This window comes from Cryptomeria japonica, chromosome 11, assembly GCF_030272615.1.
Source record: "Cryptomeria japonica chromosome 11, Sugi_1.0, whole genome shotgun sequence".
Classification (NCBI taxonomy): domain Eukaryota; kingdom Viridiplantae; phylum Streptophyta; class Pinopsida; order Cupressales; family Cupressaceae; genus Cryptomeria; species Cryptomeria japonica.
This window is the reverse complement of record NC_081415.1, coordinates 707819603-707842235: the sequence shown is the minus strand read 5'-3', so window position 1 is coordinate 707842235 and position 22633 is coordinate 707819603. Positions and strand designations below refer to the sequence as shown.

Sequence of the window (22633 nt, the reverse complement as noted above, 5' to 3'; positions counted from 1 at the left end):
TCTTGTGCATGAATATTCAACAACCTCGCCATTATATTTTGTTCACTAGTAGTAGTGACCTTCCTCTTTCTTTTATCACAAATAGAACCTTCTCCTCTCACATCCCTGCTAGCAACAGATGACACATTGAAAGACTGAAAACCTGACATGTTTGATTGTGAAAAACTAAAAAAATTGAAAAAAAACAGCAGAAAAATCATAAATATAAGTGTAGCTTACCTTGTAGGTGCTGAAAGTGTCTAAAACCTGCTTATTTTGCCCTTTCTTCCTCTTCTTTCCTTCTAGGTTTCTTATAACTCCTCAGCTGCTATAATAAAAATCTGTCAAAATGATGATAGTAGAGTGCCGAAAGTTGACTTAATCTATAGACAACAAATCTGCGTTAGCTCTGTTCTATTGTCTTTTCCTTAGCTCTGCTGTAAAGAATTTGGATTCTTAGTATGCTGGAGTACAAGTGATACTTCCTTTAACAGGTCTAGTTTTTATTCCATGCTTATGTTTTTCATTTTTTAGGGTTGCAAGAGGGGCATTGGAGGGCTTGTGGGGCCCCTGCACCCTTTTTAATTTTTGTTTTTTAAAATTAGGCATGTTTTTCCTTGACAAGGACGTCAGGGACATCTGGCCATCCCTGGAACAGTCAGGGGACATCTTAGATGTTCCTGTCCATACAGAGAACACATGGGTTGGGATGTAGGGCCTGATCTTTAGCTATTTTCGGAATGTGTCCTTAATTTGCAAGATATGGGGGGAATGGCTAGTGGATATCCCTTGCTGTTTTGAAGTCCCAGTGATGCATGGGGGGATTGGAATGTTGGTCTGGGGGGTAGGAATGCGTCCCTATGTAATAGAGATAAATATATAACTAAAAAGTATACAAAAATAAAACTAATATTAATACAAAAATAAAGCTAATATTAATACAAAAGCAGCAGTTACAACTGCCATCATTCTCATCTCTACAAAATGCGACAAAACATAGTTGTGTAGACTATTTTGGTGCAAATCTATTAATTAAAATTACTTACACATATAAACATACATATAAACAAATGGGAAATTTATTACCAAATTTCATGCCTTAAAATGAAAGGAATAGAGGAAATCTCTCTAAATGTTTTAATGAAATAATTTCTCCAGTAACTTTTGGCATATACAATCAAATACATGACTAATAACTTATACGCGAATGAGCACATCAAAGTCTGCCTATGGTTACTCTTATATCTCCTTGACATTGAAGTATATCTTGTAACTTGTCAATGTTTATTGCGCTTGGCCTCAATACAAATGATTGTTAGGATTATAGTGGAAAAAATGCAAACAAACTTCAATATTCACATAGCAATCAGAATTATAGATGTTCTATACAATGAACTGTACAAATGCATGGTGCTAGATGCTGTAAGAATTATTGCTTAGGAAATCGCTTGCAGATATTGAGAAAAATAAAAATAGGTATGCCTTGCACCACATAGATGTGACTCATAGAATACGAGATCCCTCATGAATGCCATAACATGAACCATTGTAAAATGAGCATGATGGATGAAGATAATTCTGAAATATTTCATCTTTGGTTACTATAGTTAGTAGGTGTTAGATAATAAATAAATGTCATGTTGTTAGTAATAAATATCAAGTTAGTAGATAATTAAATAGAAGTTAGTTTGTGGTGAGTTGGTTGTATGCATAAATGGCTTTATAAAGTCATATATTGAAATGTATTGCTTATTATTTGTGATCCCAAACTAATAATACTAGCATACCTATATTTTAAAAACTTTATGTAAGGTATGCCAAGAGATATCAATTTAAAGACAATTGTTGATGATTAACATAATCTAATTGAATGTAGCTTAACCTACATGGATGGCTGGACATCATTTGTTCTCTCTTTTACTAATCTCAATAATTGATGCTAAGAGTTCATGCAAAGCCTCACTTAGCTTGGAGGAGAATATAATGCCAATCTGTGTTTCTATTAGATTGATCTTCAAGTTTTCAAGCAAATGCAATTAGCAGGTGTAAGCGAAATTTGCGGTCTAATGCTTAACGACTTGACTTGAGTCATCTCAGAATTAGTGGGGAGTGGTGACGCCACCTCCCACTCAAACTCCACTCACTAATGATTTCAATGTAGTGGTAAATTGATGAAGCTTCTGATAGTAATGAAGAAGCTTATGTGGATCCCTCTAATAGGCTCTTAATTCTCTACGACACCTTTTCACAAAATTTAGTTGCTTCCCTTCATAAATTTATAATTTAACTCTTTATTTTTATTTTATTTTAAACAATAATACAAGGTTCTTATGATGTCACTTAGCTAATTCAAAATTCAACAAAGCTATTGTTCAAAATTCAATAATTTCTTAATTATGTTTTTTAATAATATAAAAAAAAACCAAAAAAAAAACCAAGCCAAAATTAAACCAAAAACCGCAATAATCAGACCTCATGACTAATCTAAACACCTACATGAAAAGAATAAACACAATTGACTGTCAATTGCCAAAATAAGTTCTGTTCAACCACAAAAAATTTAATGAGATTTACTAGTAGTAATGAAAGGTTGTTATTATAATCTTCAAACATGACATCTTACTACTTCAACTATTTATTGGTATTATAATCTTTCAAAAATCCTTTTTTGGGATTTACTATATATGAATAAAAGTAAAACCTATGCCTTGCTTCAAGTGGAATTCTATTTTTCGTTAACAACAATTAAAAAAGTAATGAAGGAAAAATAAGGGATAAATAATACAAAACAACTAAAACTGTAAAACACAAGTTCAACTAATCTACGTAGAGCTTCAACTCTTTCCATCAAATGCTAAAAAAAATGATGTACTCAAAAAATAGACAAAACAATGAAAAGTAGCAAGCAACTGCTGCCAATAAAGGTTTATAAAAAACACAAATTATATATTTTGCTTAAAATTAGAGCTGCTGCTCTTACATACAAAAAAAAAGGCTGATGCTTGCTTGTATTCTTTTTTTTGCTCTCTAAACATATATATAATATATCACACTGTTTTCAATGCATAAGTTATTGTAGAAACACTTAAAGTTTTGATATGCAGCGGAGCACTCATTATGGACTTGGCTGCTTCTCTGCTTCTCCATATGCACGATGCCAAAGACTCTCTTCTCTCGTTCAGTTTTCCATACCAGTATTGCATTCAAATAAATATCACCACTATTTAGCATTGGAAAATTGAAGGAAGTTGGTTATAACGGTATCACTTTCAATAACTTAATTAATTTTATCATCCTGATCATGGATCTGATCATTGAGTCTGATCTATATTTTATTCATTAAATCTACTGCTTTACCCATCAAATATTATCTAAATCTGTTTAATTGAAAAAGCTGGGTATTAAAAATTGATATCCGAATTAATTTTCCAGATGTGAGGGCCTTTTGATAGGCTGCAACATCCACTGTATAGAGAAGAGTATCATCATCTACACATTCTGATTTTTTGACTGATATGAATGCTGCACCATAGAGCTTGAAAAAGAAGATAAATCATTTTATAGGGATCACATTCGGAGAACTGCACATGCATTTAAATTAACATTAAGACTCAACAATGCTATAAGCTCCTTTGCTCGTTGTTCATGCTTGAAATGCAAAAGAAAGCAGATTAAAAAATGAAAACATTTGAACTTATGGCCTCCTTTGCCCTTACATCTTCAGACTTGGAAAGTTTTCAATGCCTCCAAAGGACATGCTAAGCTGGAAAAACAACTTTAAAGATAGAAATAAATGTTCTTTCATTTTGAAAATATTGTCATCAATATTTTTTAAATATGAATTTAGAAACTTACTTTAATTACGTTGGCAGGCATTCTACATAGGCAACACGAAGTGGATGTACATAAAATCCATTTTTAGGAAGGCTATCCTTATCTATTGAATTACAATTTATTATTTAATATTATAAAGAAAATTCTATTTTTTTCAGAGGGATATCTTTATCCATATCATTCTTATGCTTTTTTTTTGGTAGGTAAATTGTGGGATTGGGGCCTACTCCCATTATAATAACAAATAAAAGAATTAAGACTGCTTCACACCCACAAATGGGGAGAACTAACAGAGCGCTCAGAGAAGAGAAGACAATGTAGAAACAATGCTACTGCAACACAAAAACTATACGATCAACCACCATTTATGAGCTACTCATCTAGCCTTTTTGCCTATCCCCTTCTTCTTGCTCCTAGTGAGGAAGGCATCCATGGTCCACTGGGTACCATCATCAACCACATCGTGACCTTCAATATGTAGCTTCTCAGCTTCATATTTGCATCCCTTCCTTTTTTAAGGTTTAGAGATGGCACTAGCTGTTTGCGAGATGGTGCACTTTTTCACAGGAACCACTACATCATCTAGGTCACAATAATCAGCAAATTCATCGTCCAAGTCATCCGTGAAGGGATAAGAGCCCTTAGAGTCATGTCCATTACCAACAACTTCATCAAGTTGATTATTAGTTGCCAGAAATTTCTCATGATTCTGCCATATAAAGTTAGGATCAGGATCACTAGGCTTCTTGACCCACGTTTTGAGACTGAAGCTCCTTGGGGCATCAAACATGTAGGAGGAGCACCCAGCCACCATATGACCAAGCTTGTTGCAGCGAAAGCATCTGAGAGGAAGGCCTCAATAGTTTTAAAATTGGGTCCAGTTGCTGTGAGAAGAGTGAATCAGAATAAAATGGTGCACTGTCTTAGCGACATCAATGATGATACAAACCCAAGTGTACTTGCAAAGTGGATCCACTGATTTTGAATCTAGCTTAACAAAGGAGCCAATATGTTTGATCATATCCTTAATGAGCTCTAGATCCCACATGATCAAAGGAAGATTGTATAATCTGATCCATATGGGAACATAAGTAATAACTGCAACAGCGGGATCAAAAAAAGGATGCCAAGAGGAGATAAATAGGCCCGACTTCCCATAGAACCAAGGGCCATTCTGCTTCACAAAAATACAATCTTCAACAGAGGCAAATCGAATCAAGAAGAAACCAAAATCAAGGATTTTGATTTCGGGAGTTGTCAGGTTGCGCCAGGTAACCTTATCCACTTGACAAACTGGTTGACTGGAGGCTGCCTACTCATGTAAGGAATGAGAAGGGATCGACACCGATATCAACAAAGATTGAGTCAATGCTTGATTCCGAAATGTGGAAAGCAGCAGGTTCATCAACCATCCACACCACAGAATCACCCATCGTGTAAGTTTGAAATTCTGCCGAGTTCGTAGCAGAGCCAGGGTCAGCAAGGCCCGAAAATGGAGGGTTGGGCAATATATTAGGGCTCTCCTTGAGTACCTGTTGTTGGCGGCAGTTTTTGCCCACGTAGATAAATAATGTTTTGTTGGTAATAATTGGCAATTTAATGAGTAATTATTCCTAGGTAGTTGCCAACGGTTGGCACTCTTAACCAACCACTGAGTAGTATATATTCCTTGATTGGATCGGGAATAGGGAACGATTGTATAACCATTACATAATTTGGAAATAAAGTTATATCATTCTGGCCATATGTGGATGTTTGCTTTCTGAACTACTGTGTTGATTATGTATACTGTTACATTCCTGTTTACTATGTATAGTTAAAGAACACTTCTGTAGGGAGTAAACATTTTGGCGCTGTTGCCAGTTTGAACCTGGAGATCTAAGAGTGCTCGAGAGTGGCGACAGGCAGGATGGCAGAGTAATGGGCCGATCATTTGAGAAATTGTTGTTCATCAGGCTTTTGTCTTTAGAGTTAATTGTCTTGTAAATTTAAATCTAGTTTGTGTTTATTGTTGTTTGAAGATTCTAGTTTTGGTTATGAGGTAATACTTATTTGATGCATTTTTATTTATCATTTTATGGTGTTTTAACTCTCTCAGTAGCTTGTACTATTTTGTATGAAATTGCAGCCTTCACATGTCTCTGCAGTTGGCTGTACGTTTTGCAAGAAAAAATATTAATTTTTATGCAATCTGTACAAGGTTTGGGAACTTATATTTATACTGAAAGTACATTATTTCAACTTGCCATACAGACCTTAATTGTGACGCAGCCTTCTTAGGCAGTTTGGAGGCTGTTCCCTCTGCAAAAATGTTAATGTTTCATATTGCATCAGGCCATACATCATAGTTAGGGTGGCGTTTAGATTTTTGGGGCTGCTGTAGTTTGTTATTGGCTGATCCTTGCTCACTATACCTGTTGTATAGTCTATTATTAGAAGCATTTCAACCAGTTTATATCCTTAGAAAATGTCGCACAACTTGAGGCGTCATCTAGATCAGTTTTCAGTAATACATCATTAGTTGAGGCTTTCTATAAGAGGTATTAGTTTAATTTCATGATTCCAGAACGACGCTTTCCAAATTTTTGGGTTTACAAAATAATCATTGAAGTTTCAAGTTTCTCTCATAAATCTAATATTGTAATAACTAGATGGTTTACCGCCAGTCACAAAAATTGAGAATAAAGATGCTGTGCTAGCAGCTTATGAAGCCATTTGGTTGAGGAGCTTAAGTGGTGTTTTACAGGTGAGTCAAAAGGAAGAAACATTACTTCATTGTGCTAAAGATGGTAGAGAACCAAGTATTGAATGCACAAATAAAGTGTAGAAGCACACAGTCATCACATTTGATAACTAATGCAAAATGGAGGAGTTGAACTGCAGTATTGTGCAACTCAAGAGCTAAGAACTGGCATCCCAATGAAACCTCTTGGACCTGATAATATCATCAGGTTAAGAGATTAGCTTGGTGTAATTGCTTAGATGAACATTAAAGGATAGTAGTAGAATATGCATACCAGTTAGATTAACTTAATGGCTAGGGGATAGTTTCAGACTTCAGCTGACAAAAAATGTTATACAGACCTGACAATAATGAATGGAGTATTTCTCTTCCTTATTTCTCTACTAATTACTCCTGTTCTATTTTTATGATAGGATTTAACAGATATATTTTGGGCTCAGATTTAAAACTCCAAACAAAATTAGCTAAAACTTCTCTAGCAAAAGGAATGAAAGATTTACTATTTCATGAAAATGTGTATTTTTCATTCAACAAGAAATTATGAAAATCTCAGTAAGAACTTGCTGACCTGGAAAAAAAGCTTGGAAGCTTGGCAAAATTTTACAGGTTCGTTGACGGACTGGATGGATTGATAAGTCGAGCCTTTATAGGTTTTGATTTTACAGGCTTAGCTCACTTGGAAAATTCACCAAATTTTGACACCGTGTTTCAAAAGAATGCACTTGTAGTTCCAGCCAATGATTCCATTGCATACAATGTCACATGTAAATTCCAAGGTAGCCACTTATCAAGCCAGATGGGGAGAGATAAAACATATGAGTTTGAAAGACAGTATATATTGCAAAATTAAAAAATACATTTACAATTGTGATAAATAACAAGCTGACAAAGCTGAGAGAAACCCTGCCTCTGGTAAGCTCATGCCCCTACCCACTTGAGAGAACAACTGTGAAAAGATCTTCATGGATGTTGTAACAAATCTTTCCACAACATTGAAGTGACATGCTAACCTCATTATTGACTCTAACATGAAGTTAGATGGGCCCTATTACTGCTTTTCCTTGAACACCATGATTTAGTTTGTTCATTACTATTAAAACTCTTGTCAAACTTCAAGGCATTCACCAATATGGTTCTCATTCTTTCCAGGCCATTCATATTTCTTTGTTGCTTTTTAGGCTGATTGATTGAGCCTCTTCTCTTTTTTCTGTGCAACTTTTCGGTTTCAGATGTGGTTTTATTAATTTCAGCTAGTTTCAAATATAGTTTCTTTAAATCATCTAGTTTCAAATGTAGTTTAACTAATTAATGCGAAAAATGGTCAATTTGTCTTCTTGTTCCTCAGTGAAGAAGCTGTGAGGAGGCAAAATTAAGGTCGCTTTGGAGTGTTTGATTGCTGCTAACAATGGTGGGTCTGTGTCAGCAAAAATTTGTTCTCTCCAGTGATGCTTGCTTGAGAATTTTGATGCATGACTTTTTCTGCCATCCTTAACAGTGTACTTTGGGTCATCATCTTTGGTGTTGAATAGGATTGAATTTCGACTATTTTAATCATTCTTATTTATTTTCTTCATGTTGCCTCTGCAGGTGCAGATAGTCGATAGATGACAACCTCCTCTAGAATCTGGAAATGGGATCCATCTAATCTAGGCAAGGTTTTCTTGTTAGGTTCTGGTGTCATTGAAATATGTCAACTTTATTTTTAGACATGGACATATTTGAAGAAACTATTGTCAGATCTTTAGCATGCAAAGCATCCTTGGTTGTGGACTTTGGGAATATAATGATTAAGTTTAAGCTTTTTCTGCCCAATGTGAGTTTGTGGAGAGAGATGATTCAGCTATTACCAAAATTTTCAGGGATCACATGCTTTGCTCTGATGATCACGTGATTTGATCTGTCATTACTACTTTTATAAATTATTGCGTTCCACTAGGATGCATCCATAGTGGTCATTTCCCAAGAATATTTTGCACCTGAGGGAGTCCAGACTTGGCATGCCCATTGAGGAAAGAAATACACTTAAAATGAAAAACCACTAATGTGTGGTTGCAAACCTTAACATTTTTAATTTGCACCTTTGCATGATGCCCATCACATTTTGACTGTGTATTGTCGCTTCATTTCAAGTTTGTCTCTGTATGAATGTTTGTCTTTAAGTTATGAAAATACCTTGTTTTGTGCTGCTTCTCTGTGTTTATCTGCTTCTGTGGATGCTCAAACTGTTTAGTACAAGTTAGCTTAGCTACAGTTGTGTCTTTCTGTTTCCAAAGTTTGTCTATCCTCAGACCATAAAAGAAATGTATCTATATATTCTTTTCTTAAATGATTTCTGAAGTTTGTGTCTCCTTGTCAAAATATTCCTGCTCTGAATTATTCAATCTCATTTGAGAATTTTTTATTGCTCATTTCTAACTGGATGATTATAGCTGTGACTGAATAGTTTTGAAAGTCCATTTGATTTAGATTGATCCTTAGCTCTAAATGGCTTATTCGTAAGTGTGATTTCTGGTACTTAGATTCTTATTTTTATTATCTAATAATGCTTTTTTGGTAGCTGTATTAAGAAAGATCTCTAACTCCACGGATAAGCATGATTATAAACTATTTCTCCATGAATTCAATCTATCCACAGAAAAATGCAAACTGGAATCTAACCATTAAGCCAGAATTTTATTGCTGGAATCACAGAAAAATTTAGACAACCAAATTACACCAAGTCTGGTTATAGATCAACCTGTTGTTCTAGGTAATCTGTAGTTGTACTGTAAAGAGGGACTGCCTTCTGATCTGCACATTCTGCTGTTAAGAATCTTGCCCTTTTGAGGGACTTTACCATAGACTATATATAATCATAACCAAAGATTTTAAGACTCGACAACAAAAAGTTCATGGCCATTCAGCCAAAAAAGCACATGGCTATTCAGCCCATTCCAGAGCTGTCCTGCCAAAAATAAGAATTTTGCATGCAGAAGCAGATAAGTAATCCATGGGTTGAATCCTGCAATTGGCTGCTGCATCAAAATTTGCATGCTTTGGAGTCTTTGAAGAACATATTACCATTTCAAAATGTGGTTGATAATCTGTCTGTTCAATTTGTAAACCTTTGCCATACTAATTAGAACAGAAAAATGTCACAAACATCATTAGGCTGCTTGGCTTGAGAGTTTAGAGTAAAAGAATGTTGATACTCTTGCTGTAAATGCCACTAAGTTGCTGTTTAGCAGCAGCAGCTGCCAACTCACTGGAGAATAAGAGTGGGTACCTTACTTGACATAGGAGTCAAATACCTCAATAGGAACCAGATCACATCAGGTTTCGATACATCATTCTGATGCCTCTCTAGTGGCAGCAGTAACCTATCCACATGAGAAGCATCAAGAGATGGGTGTTGCAGAAGTCCTGTACCTGTTGAAATATGAAGAGGCTGAATCTAAAAGATGTGTAGATGAGGCTCACATTAAGTTACCTGACTTTAGTGAAGAGGTAGGGGTAGACCCATCCTTCTGATGATTCTCTAGTGGATTCACTGTTGCAAGTTAAAGTTTCAACAGGTGCAGGACCTCTGCAAATCTCCACTGCCTTAGATTCATGTTTGTTGGGATCAATGCACAACCTTCCCACATTGTTTCCAATTTTATCCCTTGACCAATTTATTTAATCATTATGGACTTTGCAGCATAATTTTAATTATCACACCAAACTCAAACTGTTGAATGCCCTCATGGATGGACAATGCATTGGTGCCATTGAACATGAGTTTGGCAACCAATAAGGTGGACAACTGCCCTTACTTTTAGATGAGAAGCATGCTGCCAAGGACCATTGCTTGAAGGATGCAATTCATTGATGTTCCTTGGCTCAATATTATTAAAAAATAAGCATGAAAGAGTTTGCAGTTGCCAATTTCAGTATCTTGGGGTTGTTGATGCTACCTGCCAATGTTTTCTTGCAGAAATTAGTGGCCTAATGTATTAATCCTTAAGCTCTCATCAATGAGCATTGAGAACTTTGTTATCTGTTAACTGTTTCATGCATAGTTTCTAGACTCATATTCAACACAAACTCAACAGGCTGATTTTATAGCTGGACTTGGATTTGGCTCTCAAATTTGGAAAATTGAGAAGACTATGAAATATAGATGTTTTTAATGAATTTAATGTTTTTTCTGTGCAGTTTCTACTAAATCAACTTTAAAGATATAACAAACTATTGATGATATGAGATTTCCACAATCCATAGAATTTTTATGTGAGCAAACTTCTGGAATCGATTGTGTGCGAGTTTCTTGGATCAAAAAAACTCTCACACAATCGATTCCAGAAGTTTGCTCACATAAAAAAATATAACAAACTAATCAATTAAAAGTCACTTTGATCACTTACACTAGTCTACATCGAGTAAAAGAATACAAAAGCGGATTTAAGCTGAAAAATAACATTTTTAAATATATAAATATTCTCAAGTGTCTTTGGTGTACAAAAACTCATGGATTTTGATATCCATGGCATCGCTCAGCTGATTGGTAGTAACTCTACAAAGAGGTAGTAACTCTACAAAGAGTCTTGTGCTTGCATCTTAGATAGGTTCTTGATGGTGCTACAACCATGATATTTGCATGTCAGCCACATCCATTATGGCAATTGCCTCAACCACAAGATCAATTTGATCAACTCAAAACTTCCTTATTGTCTTTAAAATTTGAGTGGAGTTGGAACACTAGATTCAAATAATAACAAAAGGCTTATGAAATAGATGGTGCCCTTGCTGATTAGTGATTTTCGGTGTTCCACGAGATGTATCCCACCCAAAAAAACCCTACATTTTTGAGAAATAGGAACTTGGGGAGAAATGACCCTTGTCGTATCATCGCCACCTCAACGACCTTGAAGATGCCGCTAGGACATTGGGGACTTCAGGACATCCTTGAGATGTTTGAGGGACTTCCAAGAGTCTCCTGAAAGCCTTAGAGACACCCAAGTGTCTTCTACTGCCAAATAGCCAAAAAGGCAATTTAAAAAAAACTCAAAAAAATTTCAATCATTATGCATGCCCAAGGTTGAACCCTATTGGCCTATGAGCACCACCTAAACTCCACAAGCCCTATAAAACAGCCAGGAATCCTCTTTTCAACTCTAAAAAACAAATCAACAAGAAGCTAATAGTGTGAGAGTAAGTTTTCTATCTATGATCTCTTATGCATTTTTTGTCATCCTTGATTATAGCAGTGTTCCACGGAAACGCGTTTCCCCCTCCCAGGCCCAAGTCCCCCCGTCCCCGAAACTCGTCCCCGAAACTTTTTCCCTTTGTCCCCCTGTCCCCAAAGCCCGTCTCCGCGTCCCCCCGTCTCCCCATCCCCAGCGGTCGTGGAACACTGGATTATAGAGATGGGTTTCAAGCATGCTTTTGAAATTTCTTGCTTCATTTTGAAATGCCTTGTCCAATAGGCCTCTTCCTTGGTAAGGAGTGGGATATTCTACTTGGATAGAGGGTGTCTCTAAGAAATGATGTTGGGAGGCCGTTATTGAATGAGAATTTGTATGTAAAGTTATTGTTTTTTTTCTTTGCTGAAGGATGAAATCTGAGTTTTGCTCTTTCAATCACAACATCAACTTCTTGTTCTCTAATGTATGCCATAATTTTTTTGTTGTTGGCCCTTCACACACTCTAATCCCTTTTCCACTTATGACACAAAAGTGATTTCTTACTTGACTATATGAGCTCTTAATGTTGACTTTACACTCATTCCAATTCCAAAGGAATGCCCCACCTCCTAGAAGTTGGTCAAGCATCGTAGTATATTTCCATAAAGGAGACGCTCTATCAATTTATTTATTTTGTTTGCATCAACACTCACTAACTTTGAACTATTGGCCATTCTTGCAATTTGATTTTGTTGTTATAAGAAAATATACAATTTTAAATAAAAAATAAAATAAAATAATTGCAAGCCTAAAATATGTACAAACTAATGAAAGTTCAAACGAAGATCAAAAAACATTATAACAAATAGTGAAACTTGTTTCTTTTTTTTTTTCTTATAAAAACTTGAAAAAATTGTTAAAAGACTATAGAATAAGGTTAAATACTTACCTTAGATGATTAAATCTTGTTTTTGCAAGCTATCTTTTCTCCTTTGTCACTCCTTGATCGATCACCTTCGAAAAAACCAACTACCCTTCAAAATGCCAAAATGAGAAAAAAAGAGTGAAGAGAACAAAATGATGTTTGTTGTGGACGATATAGTGCTTTTAGGGTCATTTTTTTGCATGTTAAAAAAATGTCTTTTACGCACTTTTTGGCGTTGAGCACCACTGGGTACGCGTGGGTGCACCTAGGAATGCCCAAGGAGCACTTCGGACGCGCTAGGTTCCCTGTGGGTATGTAGGTGTGTAGGCTTTCTTGGGTGGGTGCGTACCTACAGGGAACCCGAGGTGTTTGGGTCGCTCCTTGATTGTTCTTGGGTATACTTGTGCTAGGATGCTCTCGGAAGGGGTAGGAGATCCGTTTCCTAAGTACCTGATAACTTAGATTCAATGTTTTCACTTCTGGAAAAATTCAACGCCTACAAAGAGGATTTGCAAGCTCATTGGACATAAATTAGGTCATCGGTGAACAAAGGACCTAAAATTTGGTTGTTGCACTTAACCATTATTGTTTGGTGATAAGATGTTGAGTACAACCTTCATAATTTCTTTATCTGTTTATTGATTTGTTTTATTAGTACAAGATTGTGGTGGGTCTATGAACCTACATGGTTCATGTAACATGCATCGAAACTAGGTCATTGCATTCGCCGAATTTCAGCCATGAAGTTCGAAATTCGGCAGATTTCAAAACATTAAAAAAAATTAGGTGAAATTCGCTATAGATTCGTACTGTAAAGGGCAAAACTTGTTCTCATAAAATATGTTTTAAAAAATGTCGGGACTATGGAAAGCTCCGCTAGTCATCGTTGAGAGTTTAGCAGCATCCATTCTACGATGGAGTGAGCTTTCGCAGGTTTTTTCACGCAGAGTCTGTCCGTCAGTTCCAAAAGCCTCTGTCGTTTCCCCCTCCCGACCGATAATATCGTAAAAGAGGCACTGATATTATTAAGATTCATGGTATTGAAAAGTTTGGATATGAGTCTTTATATATTTACATAGTTTGTAGATTGATTTGTTTGGAATGAGTCTATATATAATTGTTTTTGATATGTTTGGATATATATGAGTCTATTTATATTTATATGTTAGAGTTATTAAGATCATAGTGTTGAAGTTATATGTTATTAAGATTGTAGTATTGAAGTTTTTTTTTTAGTGTTTGAAGTATCACTTTATGTTATTTATACTTTTAATGTCTGTTATTTATACTTTATGTTTTACATCACGTCCATTTGTTATTATTCTTATATAATTTTGTTTATTTTTCAATATAAAAAACTTAATATTTTAAAATATTTAAATTAAACTTATTATTATAATATATTTATCATTTAATATATAAATTTAATATATTTTTTATATATTAATAATATTTTAAATTAAATTTTTAAACATTATTTATTATTATTTATTTTCTTTTATGTTTAAATTTATTAGTAAATTTAAATATATTAGCATACTATATTATTTTATTACTCAGTTTCAATTTATTACTTATATTAAAATAAAATAAAACTATATAAGGCAAATTTAATGCCGAATTTTTTCTTTCCAATTTTTTGCCCTTGCCGAACTTCATCCGAATTTTATGGTTGCCGAACTCAAATTCGAATTCGAATGTGGTGACTTAGCATGGAAACCATAAAGGAAGGAAATGACGAGTCTCTTGATTGTTTCTTGGAAACCAGCCCAAAAACATGCCATCAAAATTTTCCAGAACTGAAGCTCTTCTAAAATACTCTTGGGCATTTTTTGGAATGATTTTTGAGCAATTTTTGTTTTGATCCTATTATATTTCTGGGTTATTTGCATTTGTGAACATTTCTTATGAGAAACTGGGGGTGGGCTCTCAATTGCATGTAAGATAAATTCACCAAAAGCATTTAGGTCGTTCATATGGCTAGTGCATCCCCTCAAGCAGACCTATAATATAATTTTGTGGCTTTCGATAATGTGCTTTACCATTGCCTTAAGGGGCAGTTATACAATGGATTACAATAGCGTCTCAAGATTGTGATTAACTGATAAATTTTATATATAATTCTGCCATAAATATCATAGATAAGTTTTAAAGTTAATTATGACAAAATCTGCATATTAATTAACACAAAAAAATAATATGATAAAAATTTGTACAAAAGTACATTAGGATTCTCAATGTATGTTTGTATTTTTAAAAATGGTATTAAATGAGGTTTCTTGTAACTTGACAACACGGGACTCATTATTCAAAGTGCAGTGGCATGTTCTAGTTGAAGTTCTTGAGCATTTCTTCTGAAATTCAGCCGTGAAAAACTTATTGAATTGTTCTGTGCAGAAATTAATTGGGTTGCTCTCTTCTGGTGGCATAAATCAACAAGCTGCTTGTTTGGATGCTTTTGCAGCTTTAATGCTGGACTCACCTGAGAACCAGAAAGTAAGAAGACTTGGATAGCATATAAATTTAAAGTTTATTCATGAATATGTATTCATCTAATAGCATTGTAGCTTGCAGATTTCCTTTGCTTCAACAACTTCTTGTGTCCATATAGGTGTGTAGTGCTTGAAAGATTCTGAAATTGTTGTCTCACTTCTTTGTGTGGTGGCATTATTTTTCAGCATATTTTTGATGTTATAAATCTAGGTAACATTGTCATACTAACTGCTTCTTTTGTCTTCTATTTGTCCACTCAAAGGCATCTTTAACAAGTTTTTGTGCTCAGGATTTGATTGTCCAAAACAATGGTTTTCCATTATGTTTTTAGCAGGACAGAAACCATATGAGAAACAAGCCACTAAAAAAGATGTCATCTTTCTCATTTTTTTGACATTTCAAATAATGACCATATTAAAGATATGCTGGTGGTTAATTGCACATTTAGATAATATAAGAACATAAGAAAATGCAAATCTTCGGATTACTTGTTTCAAAAAATTTTAGTAGATTTTTGTGCTTGTAAGTCGAAGTTGGTATGGTAAGTTGTTATTTTGTGCTCTATAATCTCTGTCAATTTAATTATCATAAAAGATAAAAAGGCTTTCTCTAAAATCTTTGTAGAATTGTGGTATTAGTTTAGAATAGGCTTAATTTGCTTATTTCTTACAGGAGTTTGAACGCTCTCATGGAGTTAGACAAATTGCACAGCTGGCTAAAACACGTAACATTGATGAAAAAGTGAGGTGTGTATACTTTTATGCGCATACAACAACACACTGTTAGAATAATAGATACGAAAATTGGTGTCCCACTTTGATACTTTGGATAGGTTTCTACTATCTTTTATTGTAGTGCTAGGAATATGGAGGAAGGTCTTTTTTTAGTTATTACATGCAGGTGTACAATGAATGCCTTTTCAATCATGACAATGTTATTGAATCTGTTATTATTGCTTCTTTGATTATGTTAGCTGCTAGAATATGCACTCTTATTGTTTTGTGTCTTTGATGGCGTGTTGTGTGGAGTAGACTACTCCCTTTGTGTAAAGAATACTTGTGTGCTCTTGCTTTATACAAATTATATGGGCACTTAGTTGAATGGCCTGCTATCTAACAAATATCACAGAACATAATCTTTGGTCAATTCATTTTGGTGTGGCCCTCTACTCTACAATCAGTACAGCTTAATTCTCAAGGTTCTTTGCTGGATCATATGGAGCATATCTCTTTGCAACACTTGAATTGATCTTGGTTTGCTATAGCTTACATTTGAGTTTGCCGTCATCATCATTTTTTTCTTTTGATCGCAAAGACATCTTGTCCTCACTTTCTATATCCATAACTTTGTCGTATGCTTTTGCATAAGACGAAGGTTGTACTGCTTGCATTTTTTCCATAATGAAGGAACAATACCTTGGATGAACCATCTTGTTTTCAATTTGTTGGTTGATTCTTTCCCCAATTTAACGAATAATTTTTTGAACCTACTATTGTAAACTCTCACATTCTCAAGTTTCCCGTCCTAGGTGTTTTATATTTCTGCAACAATTTCATTGTTATCCCAAAGCAATATATATTCCTCCTCTAAGGCCTTTTGTAATTTCTCCCACACATTTTGACTGGCTAGCTCAATCTTTGTGTACCAGTCAACTGACAATACTATGATGATGATCGGGAATGACCATAGACAATAATCTTTATCGTTCTACCCAATTGCTCCCCAAATGGTTTCACAAGTTTTGTGTCTCAGTGGATATTGAGATTCATCTTTCATGAACTTAGGTAGGTTTTGCCTTTATACTTAGGCTAGTTGGAGTCATCATTCCTTGTCCTTGATGTGAGTTCAGTGATTGGAACCTTTTCCTTAGGAACTTCTGAATCAAACATTATAGTGCTTTTTTGACACTCTTAGACATGTAAATCTGAAATTGGTAGCTTGTAGACTAATATCATTCATAAGGTCTCTTTTTTACACTCGAACCCTTTGCTGTGTTGTTTTTGGCTCAATCTTTTCTTCGATCAACTCCTCTTCAGAGGAACAAAGATTGTTTTCATTCACATCCCTTTCTTCATCTCTGAAGAAGTCCTTGGACTGCATCTTAAGACTCAGATCAAAGACTTTCATTGTATAGAGTAAGCTTTGTTGGGTCCTCCTACTAAACTTGGTTAATGAGATAACACATGCTTCAAGAAGGGGAAGAGGTTTGGCGATCTTGACCCACTCTTCTTTTGTAGCCTGTAGGCTGTTCTTTGTAGACAATTGAATGTTCTGATGGATTTTGTTCTTGATTGTGACTCTAATTTCAGCTTTCAATTTGATTCCGACTCCAACACTGGATTTGAAATTGTGCCGAGGAATTCTTTACAACTGTTTCCCACAATCTTCTTCTTCTTTCTCTTTGTTCCACTAGTCTCAAAGATTGTCTAATTTCTTGGTTCATTTCCTAACCACTTTGTATTTTTTTCTTGCCTCTGTTCAGGCTTAATGGCATTAATTAATTGGTTACCAGGAAGTGCTGGTTTTCATTTCGTTCTTCCTCTTGTTGACAACTTATTTCTTTATCCCGCTGGAGTATTTTTAGGCAGTGTGTTTTGTGGTCACGTTAAGCCTGAAGATCCTACTGTATAATATAATGCCTTGCAAGGTGGGGGTAGGTGGTTCAGCAGAGTATCCATGTCTTCAATTAATGTGAAGTTGATCTAAATTGTATTGAACGATACTTGATCCCTCTCAGCTTCTTCACATAGGTGATTCTATACTATAAGATAATAATTATATTGAAAATCTCTCATGAAATCATTCTCCCACTCTTGACTTGTTTCTACTACTCTGTTGTTAAGCTATCCATTGATGGTTCCATCTTTCCTAATTTGTCAATAAGTATTTTGACCAACTTTGAATTTTTAACAATCTGCTTGCCCTTTGTTATCTGGCTAAATTATCAATTGCATAAACTAACAGTGCTTACTGGATAGAGTAACATAATATAACATAATAGAAGCTTTAAATTTTTTTTTTACATACATGTAGATCAGGGAAGCCCAAACCAAGATCGGACACTTCACCTTTCTATGATTATTCAATATAAATGGGACAATGGTTGTTGGTCAGAACAAATTGGCTAGGAACTGCTACAACTAAACATGAACAACTCGCATAAAGTTGACGAGTTACCACCAAAAAACTTGGAGAAACACTGATATATTCTGAGTTGGGAGTTCTCCATCTTCCATTAGACAGAGAGTACATAACCTATTACAATGCTTCTTGTAGCATGATAAAAAATGCCAAGACGAACTTGTGCGAGTCTATATGCACTGCTTTAGTTGAATATAGCTGTGTTAGATGATGTTATGAACCATTAACTATATCAGGCACCTTGGAGATAGGAGATAATAAAAAATTTAGTGCAAAAGACAATGAAAACACATGTAGCGTACCAGATGCTGTTGCCAAAAATAGATACAGCAGTGTCAAGCAAAAATATACAGATTCTTGGTGGTTGTGCTGGGCATAGACACCATAGTAACACAAAATGGCAAGGCCCACTTTAGGCAGCACATCAACTGCTTGGTTGACATGTTTCAGAATGTGCAAAGTTCAGAGTATTTCAAAGTTTACTAATTCCAGCATCATTAGAAATGATACATTCTGCAGTTTCCAAGACTTTGTTGGTGATGTGAAATAAATTTTAAGTTTTTTTTAGTATATAGTCAGAATTTAGAACTATGAATAGTATTATTGAGTTACGTTCTGCCGAGAACTTCAAGGTGCAGTGGACGACAAGGAAAGGGGAGCACGGAAAGAGAATACCAAGAAGTTATATGCAAATCCTTGCAAAAGGTGACAGCTTCATTGAGTTCCCATATCTTCATACTTCTGGGGAAGTGTTGACGTGTATTTTGTACACTATCAAACACAGAATAAAATACCTAAAGGTACCTTATCCTCTCTTGAGTAAAGCCTCCGAATGCTGAAGATGTCGCGAAAAGGATCAATCGGGATGACTTCAAGGTTCTTGTATGTAGGGTCTCTACGTGTGGATAAGCTCTTTGTGGTATGATGTGATTTGTTGGAATCACAAGGGGACTTACACTTGATGCCTGAACTTCTGATCTGCTTTGAATATTTGCTGGAACACAGGCTCTTACTAGCTTTAATTTGAAAAAAGGAAAAAAGAGGAGGGTGAAGAAAGGATCTAATCCTAACACTAAGAATGTAAGAACAATGAATGATCTTTGATGAAATTCTAAGTAAGTCTTGTTTTGACATCACAGGACCATCTCCACAAGGTTAGTGCGATCTTCGAAGGAAAGCTTTATGATGTTCAAATCATCACTACAGGCATAGACACCATCAGGTTGATGCATATCAATGAAGAAGCGACAACTGAAGTTAAGCTTAAGCTGAATGATTCCAGTTGACTACACAAGGCAAGTCTGCAATCAACAAACTGCTAGTAGTATGGATGTACGAATTCCACCATCAATCAAGCACATTTCTTCCACTCATCTAATAACATGAAATCAAACATGAGAAGTATAAAGACCATGCAAATTGTCGAATCGACCCATAAATTTCACCATTTCTTCAATGAAGTTACAAGTCTTTTACAACAACATCTTGGCAACAATCTTTGCCTTCTCTCTCTACTCTACTCTAATTGCTATTCTCTCTCTATCTTCTAACTGCTTCCAACTATTCCTAACTATATCCTAACTCTTTACAAAATGAAATGCCAGGGCTTATATAGTGCCCTCAATACAATTCGATGGCTTAGATCAATTCGAGATCAACGGCCAAGATTCAACAATGAAAACCCTAATTAGGGTTTGTTACAACCATTACATAACATTTAATGCTTGACCAATGATAAAATTGTATTGCTTGGACACATGTCCTCTCTAAAAAATTCCACCAATGGATAGCTGGGGTAGGTACATCGAAGTTTGTTCCACCTTCCATGAGTTAGGTACATTGAATCTGGAAATGCTGAGGTGGACCACACTGATTGGAGAAGTGATGACGAGAATGCCACCTCGTCTGACACTTGCAACTTGGTAGATATTCAACTTGATGTTGTTGAGAAGCTAGCTTTAATTAATTCATCTGGAACTATCTGCTTCTTTAACGAACCCTTGTTCTAAATTCTTGTGTTCTTGATGTGCAGGATGATTGTTGTACCTCACCTTGGAATACTGGATTGGAGAAGTCGCCCTTGATGACGTTAGTCCAAAGAAGGCCGTCCTTGTCGATGCTAGACTGGATCGAAGAAGGTCGTCCTTGTCCTTGCTTGATCGTCCTTGATCTGGGTTGATTTTCCTAGAGGAGAGTCTTCCGACTTGTAGATCTTTCGAGCTTGGAGTCGCCATCTTGATACCTACACAACATTTCAAAATTAGTAATATATCTTGAAATCTAAAAATTAAACTTTAAAAGGAAGATTCAAGATTTTAATTTAGGAAAGCTCATGATAAATCTTGAGTTATCATTTCCTAATTAACCATGTAATACTTAGATTTTTCCAAAAAATGTCTAAAAAATCAAACCTTGAATAAGGGTGTCAAGATGATTTCGCCATACCTCCTCTTGAGTTTTAAACTCTAAGAAATGATGTAAAAAATAGATGAATTTTGCTAGGCAAAGTGTAGATCAAAGCTCTCCCTTGGATAAAATGCACCTCCTTTAGCTTGGAAAAGAACTCCACCTTCCTCTTCAAAAATCTGGAAATTCGCCTTCAAATGTCTTCAAAAATCTGGAAATTATCCTCCAAACTAGCAAGAAATACGCCTCTCCAATAGCCTTCAAGATGAATTTCGCCCTCCTCAAATTGCTCTTCAAGTTCGCATGAGAGATAATGCAAGAATGATTTGAATTTGCTAAAGAACCTCTCCCATTATATAGAGCACTCACCTTCTACTTACCCATGAGGCCGACCATGCAAAATAGGCCAAAAATAAACAAAATTAATAAAAGGAGAAGGCCGACTTGCCCCAAAACATTAATCAAAAATTAATTATTAAATAATATGCGCTTTTATTAAATGTCAATTTGATTTTAAAATATCTTGGAGTTTTAGCGAAATTGGCATTCAGTGTGTCTTAGAGGGCATTGGCGCCTAGGCATGGTAAAATATTGATTTGTAAGAACCTCGCCTTGGTCCCTGGGAGAGGGACAGGAGGGCCCCTTCATTTTTGACCTTGATCCTTCATTTTTTACGTTCAAAACCTCGTTCCTGACGTTCAAAATGGCATTTTATCTGGAACTTTAAGTTCAATTCATGTGATCTTTGGAAGGAGCTTGCCTTAAGGCATTTTCGCTCTGGTCCCTTGGTGAGGGACAGGAGCGACCTTTGGTTCATTGCACAAACTCTTGATCATATCAACCTCGAATTACTTTCTAGACATAGAACATCACTCCCCACTTCATCCTGAGTCCTGGCAACAAGAAATAGCATTTCAAAATGTAGGCACTTAGGCATTTTGGAGATTTCGCTTTGGTCCCTTGGTGAGGGACAGGAGCGCCCTAGCCAATTCTCATCAAGTCTTGTGGTCTTTGCGACTTCGTTCTTTCTTGTAGCACTTTAAATATCATCGCCATCTTGTGCCTTGACCTGGATTCATCCCAATTTGGGAAGGAAGACATGATAATGTGTTTTTCGCCCTGGTCCCTTGGAGAGGGACAGGAGCGATTTTGCAACTATGAGCTTACTTGTGTTTTGCTAGCCTTCAAAATTATCTTCATTGTACCAATCACGCCCCTTTTCATTCATTTCAAACATAAACTCACTTTACCTTTGCCAAGAATTTGCCTTTTGAGAAAATCGCTCTGGTCCCTTGGAGAGGGACAGGAGCGCCTAGTGCAACTTGGGTTGATTCTCTCCTTTGTGGCCTATTCAAGTTATATTCAACGGGCAAAACATACTTCTTTTGACCTCTTCAAATCGCGAAATCACTTAAATCTTGCGAGGATAATGCAAATTTGGAATTCAAGCTCCGGTCCTTCAGTGAGGGACGAGAGCACTTTTTCATTTTTAAGCCAATTCGTCCTTTTTTGCTAGTCTTCCAAATTATCTTCAATGGATGAATCTTGCCCTCTTTCATTCATTTCGATCACGTAACTTGCCTTGGCTTTGCAAGAAATTTGTATTTTTAGAAAAGAGGGGCGGTCCTTCAGTGAGGGATGGGAGCACTTTTGAAAAAGTGGGACGGTCCTTCAGTGAGGGACGGGAGCACTTTTGACATCTTGGCATACCCTTTTGTTCTTTAAATCTCTCAGTTGCGTCCAAGGCATAAAACATCCTTCGTCCTTCCCATCCAAGTCAAAGTTTTGTCATAAAATATCAAACAAATAGGAGAAACTTGAAAAAGTGGCACAGTCCTTCAGTGAGGGACGGGAGCACCTTTTGTCATTTGGGTTGATTTACTCCTTTGTAGACTGCTTAAATTATATTCAATGGACAAAACATGCCCTCCTTGATCTCTTCCAATCATAAAATTGTCTTGATCCTGC

General features: G+C 35.7%; 1 protein-coding gene across 1 annotated transcript in view; it reads left to right on the top strand.

The window, feature by feature from the left end:
• Positions 1-22633, top strand: part of LOC131061348 (uncharacterized) — a 63066-nt gene that overhangs the window by 31300 nt on the left and 9133 nt on the right. The window contains exons 3-4 of the mRNA XM_057994994.2: positions 15023-15121; positions 15791-15864. Coding sequence (XP_057850977.1) covers positions 15023-15121; positions 15791-15864 — 173 coding nt within the window. The remainder of the gene's footprint in view (positions 1-15022; positions 15122-15790; positions 15865-22633) is intronic.